Genomic DNA, 12,800 nt, shown 5'->3' on the forward strand with positions numbered 1-12,800 from the left:
TATGCTGAACACCTGATCAATTTATATCCCCAATATGTGAAGAAGAGAGAAAACAGTTGCATAGTCAACTAGCCTTCCTAATGTGCAGACACAAAGTAAATGCTCTTTTATATATTTCCTTCCCCTTGAGAAATATGACAGATCTAATTAATTTATTTTCCTCTACCTTAAGTTTATTTTTATGCCATTTCACATAGTCCTGATTACCACATGGGACTCATACAGTCCTGATGAATCTTTCTTAGGAGACTATATTCAATGTTTTAATGTGAAATTTTATTTCTTTGTTATTCACTTAATTTGAAATGCATCCCTCATAAATTATTCTAGTCATTTATTATTCATGTTAAACAGTCTAAGATCTTCAATTCAGGTCACATTCTAAACATCAGGACTGTAAGTAGTGAAATGAAAGTGGTTTCTTAGAAGCAGAATTTTTACAGAAGCATTCAAAATAGTAATTACTGTAAGTAAATAAATCCAAATTACATTTTAAAAAACCAATGGAAATAATTAAGATTTACCTTCAATGAAGATATCAGCTTGACAGTATTACTGATATAAAGATGTCCAAATATTTTTGTAGTTGAAACAGATAAGGTATAAGACTTGTCAACTTTAATAAAAGATATTCCAATTTACAATATATACCCTTTAAGGATGGATGGCCACATGGCACAATTTTACTTAGAATTGTAAATTCTTAAGTAAAGTGTAAATTGTAAATTACTTAAAAGAATTCCCTAAAGAATTATGTTAATAGAGTTCCCCTGATGCATTTACATTTTTTGCAAGATCATTAAATATTTCATATGCAGTTATAGGAACAGAAAAATTTAGAAAGTTTAGCAGTCCCTAACAAAGGATGGTTAGTAAAAAAATTAAATGAGGGGCACCTGGGTGGCTCAGTTGGTTAAGTGTCAGACTCTTGATTTTGGCTGAGGTCATGATCTCATGTTTCATGAGACTGAACCCCACGATGGGCTGACAGTATGGAGCCTGCTTGGGATTCTCTCTCTCCTCTCACTGCCCCTACCTGGCTCTCTCAGTCTCTCTCTCTCTCTTTCTCTCTCTCTCTCAAAGACAAACTTTAAAAAATCTTTCAAGACGTTAAATGAAACATTCTTAAAGTAACTGAGTCAGTAGAAAAATATGATGTGACAATCAGAACTTTCCTATAAGGGACATCTTTTCTCATGAAGCTGGGGTATCCCTGAACATGGGACTCTCAGCAGTGTGGACTGAAAATTTCCATATTAGATGGGAGAATGAATCAGATTAATGATTCCTAAATGTCTATGTAGAATAGTTTCTTTCAAAACATTAAAAAGGAAAACCAAAACAGATTTCTCAGCCAAAACCCAGAACTACTAAACCAGAATCTTTGTGAGCTGGGTTTGGGGATCTGATTTTTACAAAGCTTTCAGGGAATTATGATGAAGAGCCAGGTTTGAGATCTACTAGAATAGATGACCCTGTATGTCACATACCAATTTAAGATTCTAGGGTTCACATGTGCCTTTTTAGGATTATTCCCATTGTGGGGGGAAACCTGTACTATGAATAATCAGAATACTACAGGTAATAAAGCAGGGAATTAGGGGCTGGGGGTAGTGGGTAGTAGAGAACTGAAGTATTTGAAAAAATTGTCATAGACTTTTTAACATAATAATAGCAGTTTGAGTGTCAGTTGCAACTTTTACATATTAAATATAATTTATCTAGGAAAGATCTAAGAAATGCCAATGGGACAGAGTTTTAATAAAATTGCTAATGCTGCCTCCATCCATTATGTTGTCCAGTGGTCCCTATTTTAAGGTCCAGGTGATAAATTCTTCTAATAATACAGAGCTAGGAAAAATTTTGTTTCCTTTGACAATCTATTAAGACTCTTACATGCTTCAACTTTTTGCTTTGTTCACCAGAATCTCAGGGCTACTTTTCTTCTCAATTGCAGGAGCTCACCTTAACTTTGACTTTATAGTACAATTTTTCTCTTCCTCTCCCCTCTCTCCAACTCCATTTACTACCTTCTTTTACACTTTCTATTATTTTTCTTTTTTTTTAGTGTTATGATCTGTCTTATATAAACTAAATAACCATTCTTATCATTTGCTTAGCATTGGGGGAAGAAGGGAGGTGTTTGTTGAACAAGGAAAAAAGGGAGAGAACACAGAGGAGCAGGTCTTCGTTTCCCAGGTGGTCAGGATTCTTAGAGTCAGTAACTCACCAGCCCTTCCCTGCCTGCAGGTAGACAACAGACATGGAATTGAGACCCAGGGATCTGGAGCCTGGAGGAGATGACGAGTTCAGCATCACTGGCACTTTATACAGTAAAGCTCCTGGTCACTATCTGTCTAGATATCACAGGGGACATAGGCAGGGCTGTTCAGATTTGAGAAGCAGCAGTTACTGTTTCAATCCTACTTCATTTTTTGACTTGAAAGGAAATTTTTCACTCCAGGTACAACTCTGAAACATTCTACTGCCTTTTCATCACAACATCCACGGGCTTGTATTTGATATATAAGATCACGGTAACTCTTTCCACTTCCACAATTGATTCCACAATGGCAATCCGTTTATTCTTTAAAGTTCAAGTACCTTAACCCTGTGCAACCCACAGAACAGAGACTGTGAGCTGATGAAAGCAGAACATTCCAAAGCTGTAACACCTGCGGAGGAAGTTTAATGGGTTTACACAGGAAGTGTCATGACATCCATGTTTCTATCCACTGGGAGGTTCACTTCTTCTTAGATGTCAGTTAGGAAATTACTTGTATACTCAAAGAAACAGCACTGTGGAACTCAGCCAGGTTACAGAGTCCTCAGATCAGAATGCAGACAAAAGAAGAGCTACAGCACATGTTTAAAAGAAAAGTGGAAGGTTTCTCACTGATAACTTGAACCGACAAACTCGGAATTTTACAACCTTCATAGTTCCCTGCACATCTTTACACCCAATTTATTATATGTGGTTGACAGACATGTATTGTTTCCATTTATATTTTAATAAATATTTGCTGAATGAGCAAACAAATTTATTTCACTTCTCGACTGGAGTATAAGTTAGTGTCCTCTATTTCTTTTCACCCACTTCCTCATAGTAGGACGCACATGGGTATGAAGTCTGTGCATTGAGGATTAATAAAATATAAGGGATCGTTTTGTTTACTGTAAATGATAAACATGGGGAAAACAAAGAAATATTCCTGGAGTGTTTATACTTGAAAATATATATCTAGGATAGGAATAGGAAAAAAAGATTATACCTTCAGAAAACAATTATGTGATAATGATGGTAATGAGGGACATAGACTCAAAGCGCATGCAATCTCTCATGTAGTTACGTCATTTTACAGATTTTAAGAGTCAAGATACATTTCACCAGAGAAATTACTTGATGGGAGGACTTAAAGGGCAGGTAAAACTAAGATTTAAACTGGAAGTGAGATGGATGGCAGGCTGAGCAGCACAGTGCTAGGAAATTGAAAGGGAAAGGTTTCATGCAAGAAGCAAAATATAACAGTAGTTTTCACATCTTTGGGGTAATTCTAGTGCTGTACTGCTTAAGGGCATCAAGATGGGATAGATACTTCTGCAATATCCCTTCTCGCTCTCAAGTCAATAAATGCAGTTAGAAACCAAGGATTTGAACAGTGAAATGTATTATTTCATCAAAAGTAATGATACTTTTAAGATTATAGTTGTCAACAATTTATATGCATAAATGTTTCCTATTTTTTTAGGAAAGTCCTTTGTAAAAATTTGTAAAAATCTGGGACAAGTTAACAAGGGCATGGATTTGAGGATTAAAATTACTCTCTACTCAATACTGATCTTTATCAGCATTGATTTTTCAACACATATCTTGAGAGAGGGCTGAATAACATTTGAAATAATTCTTCTTGTTCTTCCTGTAATACTAGGCTTTTCTATTCTGTCTTTTGCAAGATATAGTGTAATTTTACCTCTTTACAGTGATTTTTTAAAGGAGGAGCTCTCCATTTTCATAAGTTCAAAACTCTAATAAGATTTAGACTTTACCTGAAGAATTAAATTTAAAAGAACCACTCTATCTTGAATTAGTTTTCTATTGCTATGATGTATCCTTGGACACTGAACTTTGTTTACCATTATTTATTTATTAAAAAAAAATAATGTTTATTCATTTTGGGGGAGAGGGAGGGGTGGAGAGAGAGGGAAGGAGACACAGAATCCAAACAAAGCAGGATCCAGGCTCTGAGCTGTCACGGCTGGGCTTGAACTCACCAGCCGTGAGATCAGGACCTGAGCTGAAATCAGACACTTAACCAACTGAGCCACCCAGGCACCCCAACTCTGTTTACCAGTTTTAATTGTGTGCAGAAGTCAGTGTTATTTCAATGAAGCTGAGATTGTTCCCATTTCATACCAAATAATGAAAAAATAAACTAACCACATGTCATTGCTTTTTTTTATTGTCCTTAGAACAAAAGGCTACTTTTCTATAACACCATTGTATCATTATTATCAGTTGTTACAGCAGTCCACAGGCAAAAAAAAAAAAAAAGAAAAAGAAAAGAAAAGGCTTCTCCAGGAGCACAAAGCATCTTGGTAGTGTTGTCCAACAGCAACCCCCTCTCCCACACCCTAGCCTTTATTTCCTCATTACACAATTAGAGCTATTCTTTTTAAGTCTGAGTGCCTAAGTTCAGGGTTTCTGAAAGTCTTTTGTTAGAGGAGATTCAATACAGAGCTTCCAAAGAGAACAAACAGGGCTGATCTCCTGCTCCTGCTGAGATGACCTATGCTCAACCAAACACAGCCCTGCCTCTCAGAGAGCCTCTTGCTCCTCACAGGACAGTAGATTTCTGAGCTGGCATTCGTGTACTCCTTGGCAATCACTACCCAGGAGCTCCAGGGGAGAAGAGCATCCCAGTGGCACCGTGCATTTTATTTACAGCAGCTACTAAACCCTTCAAGAGACCAGCCCAACTAAACTCATTATATGTCACCTGTCACTCACCACAGAAACTAGCATCCCTGCCAGCACCTGCTCCTGCCACCCCTGTATGCCTTCCATCATCAGCTGAACCCACAGCACTCCCTATAACCCGATTTTCAGTTTCTCATTTTGTTCCATCCTCTCTCTAATCCTTCCACCTTGACACCCATAGAATACACGGTCTTTCATCTTCTATCTCTCGGAAATTTTCCTTCATATTTTTTGCCACTGGAAGCTGATTCTAGTCACTTCCATCTTTCCTTCTCCGTTGATCTTTAAAAATCTCCAACTCTTCTGTCATCAACCTGACCATCAGCTATCCACCTGGTAGCAGCCAGCTACCAACATCTCACTAGTTAACAACTTTAGAATGTCCCTCCTTGTAATATTTTCTCTTCCTACTCCTGGCACCACTTGGGTGGCTTTGGTATTCACATGGTTACTCCATGCAAGGCACTGCGCTCTGAATCACTGTACCTCCTCACCTGCAGTGGCCTTTTCCTCCATTTCAAATCAAACACTAGCTCTTTCTGCTCATCCCTTGATGCTATTATTATTAGTACTTACGCACTCTCATCATTAAACGTCTTACTTTCTGGACACTCCTAATCTTCCAGTTAAATGGCTTCAGGTCTCATCTTACTCAAATTCCTCAAACACAATTGAGACTGCCAGTCCACTTTCCTTCTCACTCTTTCATTATCTACCATTCCCTTCATGACCTCACTTCCATTCCAAACCAACTTAGATTCTATACTCCACTATTACAAGAAATCCTCCCTTGAAAACATCCTTGACTCCCTGTTTCTCTCTTTTTTTCTTGTTCTCTCCTGGGAAAGTCCCAACTCTAATCAAAAGCAAATATTTTGTCACACTTTTTCTGCACTAACATGGCTAGAGAAACAATGCCAACTGTGTTGAGCAATCCCCTTTTAAAGACATAACTAAATGGGTGTTACATGTTACCTAGAATCAATTTAATGGAATATTTCATTTTTTTCAACTTTATTTTCTTGAAATACTTTAGAGGATTTCAACTTTTTTTTAAAGTACTTAATATAAGGAAATATTTCATATATGCAAAAGGCAAAGGTTTTTCCATCTTCAGATATTTCACTTAAAAATGTGAGATTTGTGTTAGGTTATTAATTATATGATTATAAATGTAAACAAAAATATTGTGGGATTATTATTAAATGGCTTTATTTCATACTAACATGAACTTTAAGTATAACAACATTAAGCAAAGAATTTGAAAGTACATGAATTTCATGTAATAAATAACCTTTTTTATTGTAGGGATGAATAGCAAGTAATAAATTATTTAATGGTAAACAAATAATTACCAAAGAAATACTGACTGATAAGAAAGCACAATTCTGTTGTTGCTTATGACCAAACCAAATGATTTCATCTTATTTAGAGTTTAAGAAAATAAGAGAAGAAAATCTGGAAAAACTGTCAGTGACACTGGTTTATTACTAAGTTGAATACCATTAACATTATTTTAAAAACATTAATGCTTGAGGGTGCCTAGGTGGCTCAGTCAGTTAAGCGTCTGACTTCAGCTCAGGTCATGATCTCAGTTTTGTGAGTTCGAACCCCATGTCGGGTCCCCCATCAGGCTCTGTGGTGACAACTCAGAGCCTGGAGCCCGCTTCACATTCTGTGTCTCACTTTCTCTGCCCCTCCACCGCTCACACTCTGTCTCTCAAAAATAAACAAACATTAAAAATTTTTTTAAAAACATTAATGCTTATAACTTTTTGCATCAAAAACTGTTTAGATGTCTTAAAAGACTTAAAATAAAAATTTTGTTTTCTTTCTTACTTTATGGTTTAATTTTATTTGATATTTTCAAGGGTACCAAAAATTTTTTTAAAAGCATAAAATGGAACTTATGTTTTAACTGTATAAAATGACAATCACACTGTAAAAATAATCCATTATTAAATTTATAATCTCATATAATTTCTTACAATTTAAATAATTTTCAACAATTTACAGTAGTTGTTAATCTAGAAGTTGACTCAATCTCTTTAGTAAGAGTCAAGAAGCATAAATAAATAAAAGCATGAAAGAAACTTAAGAAAATCTATCTATTTGTTGGGAGAGTAAAATAAAACAATAGGAGACCGTTTCAGTGCCTGGGTGGCTCAGATGGTTGAGCATCTGACTTCAACTGAAGTCATGATCTCATATGAGTTTGAGCCCTGTGTCGGGTTCTATGCTGACAGCTCAGAGCCTGGAGACTGCTCCGAATTCAGTGCCTTTCTCTCTCTCTCTCTCTTTGCCCCTTCCCTGCTCATGTTCTGTCTCTCCCTCTCTCAAAAATAAACATTTGAAAAAAAGTTTTTTTTAAATAGGAGACAGTGTCACTTGTGACACTGAGAGAAAATTTGCTCAAGTATTGCATAATTCAACTGGAGGATAATGAAATCTTTCTCAGCAGCAACAAGAAAGGACCCCATCCTGGAGAGTAAAGAATGATCAAAGTGTCTGCCATGATACTGAAAGAGTCTCTGTAAGTAATAAAAGCAAAACCAAACTGAACTGGGAACAAATCCTCATCTTGTAAAAATGCCTCGTAGTATGGTAAGTATTGGAAGAGGTACAATCTGGCCCTTTTTCTCTTTCCTTTATTCCCATCCTGGAAGGGGGGGAGGGTGTCACATTATTGAATCTGTATCAGTACTGATAAGATTTCCAACCCTCTTACTGACAAGAAATAGGTAGCCAGGGGCCCAGACCCACGATACAAAACAGATGAACATAGGGGAAGGGAAGCAGAAATAATATAAAAATAAGGGAGAGGAACAAAAAATAAGAGACTCTTAAACACAGAGAACAAACTAAAGGTTGCTGGAGAGTTTTGGGTGGGGATGGATGGCCAAATGGGCAAGGGACATTGAGGAAGACATTGGTTGGGAGGAGCAGTGGGTGTGATACATAGGAGATGAATCACCGGATTCTAGTCCTGAAATCATTATTGCACTATATGCTAAGTAACTTGGATGTTAAAAGAAAGAAAGAAAGAAAGAAATATGGAGGGACACTACACATTCTTTTGGAATTAATGTTAAAGGAAATCTTATTAATATGATAAAGCCTATAATTCTTTCATTTTGATGCAGATCATAGATGTGCAGTTTTGTTCTCTAAGACTTCTGATCGATTTCTTGGGCGTTCAGAAAAATTTGATATTTATCTAGCTGTGCTTGAGGGAGGAGTCAAGGTTAGGGTCTCCCTACTCCGCTGCCATCTTAACCCTCCTCTCAAAAGCATCTCTTATTGTGACTTACATCGAAGAGTCTTAAATCGGTTTTTGTTATAAAATTCATTTGTTTGATTCTTTAAAGTTGTATTATCTTCTAGAAGGAAACTAGAATTTTACGACATTCATGACAAACCAGGATTACACGGCCTCATATAAGAATTATAAATATTGCTCATCTAGAAGAACTTGGAGGTCCTGCCTAGTGAGTGGGTTTTCTAGGTAGGTAGACTTCACAACTCTAGCTCATCATACCTTCTTTACATGAGGAGGGGCACGATGTCCAGTCACTATATGGTGTCACAATACAGTCCTTCCTACAAGGAAGCAGACAGGGTCTCACCGTTTCAGGTCGAAGGCTTTCAGGACACCTAGAAAATGCAGAGGGAAATTACTAGGCCTCTTTAGTAACCCAGAAAACTACGTAATTTGATGTCTTTAAGTCTTTCATTGCTAAAATTGCTAAAGAGTCACTAATCTCTATTATTTAAATTCCAGGAGCCTGTCTGCTTTTGATAAGAACTATATAACTAGATTATTTCTTCCAAATTAGACCTCAAAAAGTTCTCAAGGCAGGATATATAAATTTAATAATAGTAATCGTGCTATTAGAACAAAATATAATTTACCTTATCCCCTTATAATAATCTTTCTATTAAAAAATATTTTCTAACGTGCTCTATAAGAAATTTATGGGAATTCAAATTACCAATTTAAGAACTAATTCTACATCTTCGTATAGGTAAATAAGCTTATTGCTGATTATGTTTCCAGGTCATTCTATGCTTTATTTTCACAAAATATGTGTAGCATAAATTTATAATGGAGTATATTCAATACATAGTGCATGCTCAAAAATGATACTATATTTACAGCTATATATTTCATAATAATAACAAAATAATAAAAGTGTACAGATCATTAGGATAGGCAGTTTTTTCCTTTAGTCTTGGTTTCATTTAGTATCTCTATTCTAAAGAATTATGGAATTTTAAATATTTTTATAAGTTACAATATGTTTTGGACCAAAAGAGTAAATATAAATAAATCAAAGATAGCCGATCAATTTAAAGAAAAATAAAACACCATTCTTGACAAATTATAGTAAAATTAATCATCTTAAAAAATACAGTAAAAATATTTATTAGGGACATGAGAAAGATGATGATCCAATATACTAAAATGTCTTTTTTTTTTGAAATGTCTTACTTTATATAAGCTTTTGCACTTTTCATAAGATAACTTTAGGAAGGTGATGTAAGAGTTTTAAGTATACTTTTATATACTTAAATGATTTTTCAATTTCCCAATTCTTCTCTGTATCTTCAAGATCTGATTCTACTATTGGCGGTCAAATGTTGATCACTAGCATTAACACTAGAAGAAGAGGTATATTAAGGACAACACAACATAATAGCATAAATCATATGACTAAAAGTAACTTCCTGTTCTGATTCCTAAGAAGTTATCTTTTGATGTCATATAAATCTTTGACAAAGAAGCTAAGAGGCAGAGAAGAAATAAACTGAACAACTAGTATTACTGTTGCTGGAATAACTTGGCAATTTAGTGAAAAATGGGATTTAAAAATACTCCCTATGGGAGAAGCCAAATTTTCTGTAGGTCAGGATAAATTATCTTTTAACAAGTAAGTTAATCAGGATTTCAGAACTGAAGTATGAGTGAAAAAATATCAACATCATTAATCTCCTTCCCATAATTTCTTTATTGCACTTTGCTGACAGTTCACTATGTATATCACTGTATTATAATAATTTATCTACATATCCCATCTCATACATAAATATTATGTTCTATTCAATTATACAGATATATGCTTTCCCCTTTCACTCTGTAACACTAGGGTTTATTTGGAAGTGGATTTAAAAATTATATATGACTCAACATTTCAAAAAAAATAATCTCCTTGTTGAGGATAACCTTGAATTTTCATTTAAAAAAATGTCTATTTATTTATTTATTTTTGAGACAGAGAGACAGAGAGAACATAAGCAAGGAGATGCAGAGAGAGAGGGAGACAGAGAATCTAGTACAGAGCCTGATGTGGGACTTGAACTTGTGAGTCACGAGATCATGACCTGAGCAAAATCAAGAGTTAGATGCTTAACTGACTGAGCCACCCAGAAGCCCCAACCTTGGATTTTCCTAATTGCTATGACTACTCAAAGTCATGGACAACAAAGAAGTTTAGATGGGAGTCATAGAAGTTAATGAATTGTTACAATTGAGATTATAAATCACTAGACTTTTAATTTAACCTGCATTCTTAGGAAACAGTATATGGCAAAACCCCACCTATGATACTGTTAATTCTTGTGAAATTATGCAATTATTGATTAGTATTATTGGGAGCACTCCTTTGCAATGAAGCAATTTTACAATTCTAATAATAAGAGAACAGGGGCGTCTGGATGGCTCAGTCAGTTAAGCTTCTGACTCTTGATTTCAGCTCAGGTCATGATCTTGTGGTGTGGTTTGTGAGTTCTAGCCCCTCTTGGATCCTCTCTCTCCCTCTCTCTGCCCCTCCCCCACTTGCATGCATGCTGTCTCTCTCCCTCTCCCTCTCTCTCCTCAAAAATAAACATTAAAAAAAATAATGGGAGAGCATTACTCAGTTGTGAGCTCTTCAAATTTTAGCCCTTTTATAAATCAATGGCATTTACAGTGTTATCGTTGACAACCTCCAAAATTCTGTTTTAGTTTAGAAATATCCACAGCAAGATACTTGGCTAACTGTGGAGAACAAAATTACTAACAACAAAGCCGTTAAATGAACACACAAAGATAAATTATACAGCCTAGATTACATCCAATAAAATGAATTCAGACTTCCTTTGGTGAAGCAATTGGTTCAGTCAACATGCTTCTTTTCTCCTTTGTACTGTTTGTATTTAGTGTTTGTGGTTTAAATCAAGGAATTGATTTCCCCCCAAATCTTATTCAAGGTCAAATTAAACAGATGTGATAGGAGTTGAAGTTTGTTACTCTGAGGATAGATAAGATCAATAACATTGATTTTACCATTGCAGAGTAATCTGTTTTATTAAGAGGAGTTTAAAACAATGTTTTTATTTGCATTTTTGTTTCAAATGCCTTGCACTGAAAAGCATTCATTGAATTTAATCTAGCTTTTAGGGATAAAGGCAGTAACATTTTCTTTCGAATTCACAGCATTTGCTTAATTTTTCAGAACTTTAATGGCAAAGTAAGTGCATTTAATTTAACAAATCTATACATGTATCCAGGTCATTGAATAAAGGCTGCAAGGGCAAAGCAAATTTTTAATGGATTATTGTGGTGGTTTGACATGGGGCTACAGGATACCCTTCCTATTGAATGATTTAATGACATTAATCCATCAGGCTCTTTCACACATAAGTTTATATGCATGTATATTAGTGCTTGGCAAAAACAGTTTGGAACTTGTATAAGCGAGGAAAATATCAACAGCAATGTTTGCAAAGTGATTAACAGTAGAACAGGAACAGAGTGAGCTTACTCATAGCAGATTGGCATGATAGCCCTCAATCCTGTGCCCGGTTGCTCAGGTTATAACCCTGGGCAGGGAATATTTCTACCTCCATACTTGTCCCAGCAAGACCCAGAATCCTCAGGATTTGGCACTTCTGCCCCTACTGTTACTGCCAGATAATTTTAACATGCTGCACGTTAACTTCCTGGGTTAGATTCATCACAACTTTAGCGTCATTTCTATTAAAATATTGGTTTGGGGCTACCAATTAAGGATGCGGAACAGTTTCTCAATTTATTCAAGTCTTCCTGGCATATCTTTTCTAATATTTCAGAATACCAAATTACATAGTCAAATAAAGTATGGGGCAAAAATATCCTTAATGTCTGGAATCCTGGCCAGGTAAAAACAACTCCTAATAGGAATATTATTTATGCCCTGAAGTTTTTCATACATCAGGTACATTATTATCACTTCCTTAAAAAACACTAGGAAGGATCTCAAATTTTTAAGAGAAAATAATACTTTCTAAGATTTATTGAGTGCTCACATGACTATTTTTTGCATTAAATCCTTTCAATAAACATTGAAAACTAAGGCCAGAATCAGTTAAGTAGCATGCTAAAGGTGACACATCACAGTTATGCACCTGGACAAGTATTTGGAAATTATGGACATTTTAATACCAATGCAAAATTGACTGGTTTTACTTTGCGTGTTTCATATGGCTAAGAAGATATGAATTCTAAAAGATTTATGCTAAGTCTCAACAGATAAAAGTGTTTCTTTCCCCTTAAAGGGATACGTTTTTAGAACTGACTTATTAATTTTCCCAAATTGATTAGCTCAGTTATGCCATGACACGTTTCTTCATTTTATATTTTGCACAAGGTAGGTATACTATGTCAACTCTCTAGTTCTTTGTCCTCTCTCTCTAGCAAATTGCTTGCCTGGTTATTATACTACTTGTAACCACAGTGAGAAACGGATGGTTTTTCTACTTATCATAACACTCATCCTATCCCACGGCTCTCTCTTAGAAGTAA

At 35.4% G+C, this 12,800-nt stretch overlaps 1 protein-coding gene across 3 annotated transcripts in view; it reads right to left on the reverse strand.

Moving 5' to 3' along the window:
- The window catches only part of THSD7A (thrombospondin type 1 domain containing 7A), a 437,500-nt gene that overhangs the window by 84,341 nt on the left and 340,359 nt on the right, over positions 1-12,800 (reverse strand). For all 3 annotated transcript variants that reach the window (XM_053897780.1, XM_053897781.1, XM_053897779.1), the window contains one exon: positions 8,517-8,632. In XM_053897780.1, coding sequence (XP_053753755.1) covers positions 8,517-8,632 — 116 coding nt within the window. The remainder of the gene's footprint in view (positions 1-8,516; positions 8,633-12,800) is intronic.

Source organism: Panthera pardus, unplaced genomic scaffold, assembly GCF_024362965.1.
Source record: "Panthera pardus isolate Hobbes unplaced genomic scaffold, ASM2436296v1 HiC_scaffold_8, whole genome shotgun sequence".
Taxonomy (NCBI): Eukaryota; Metazoa; Chordata; class Mammalia; order Carnivora; family Felidae; genus Panthera; species Panthera pardus.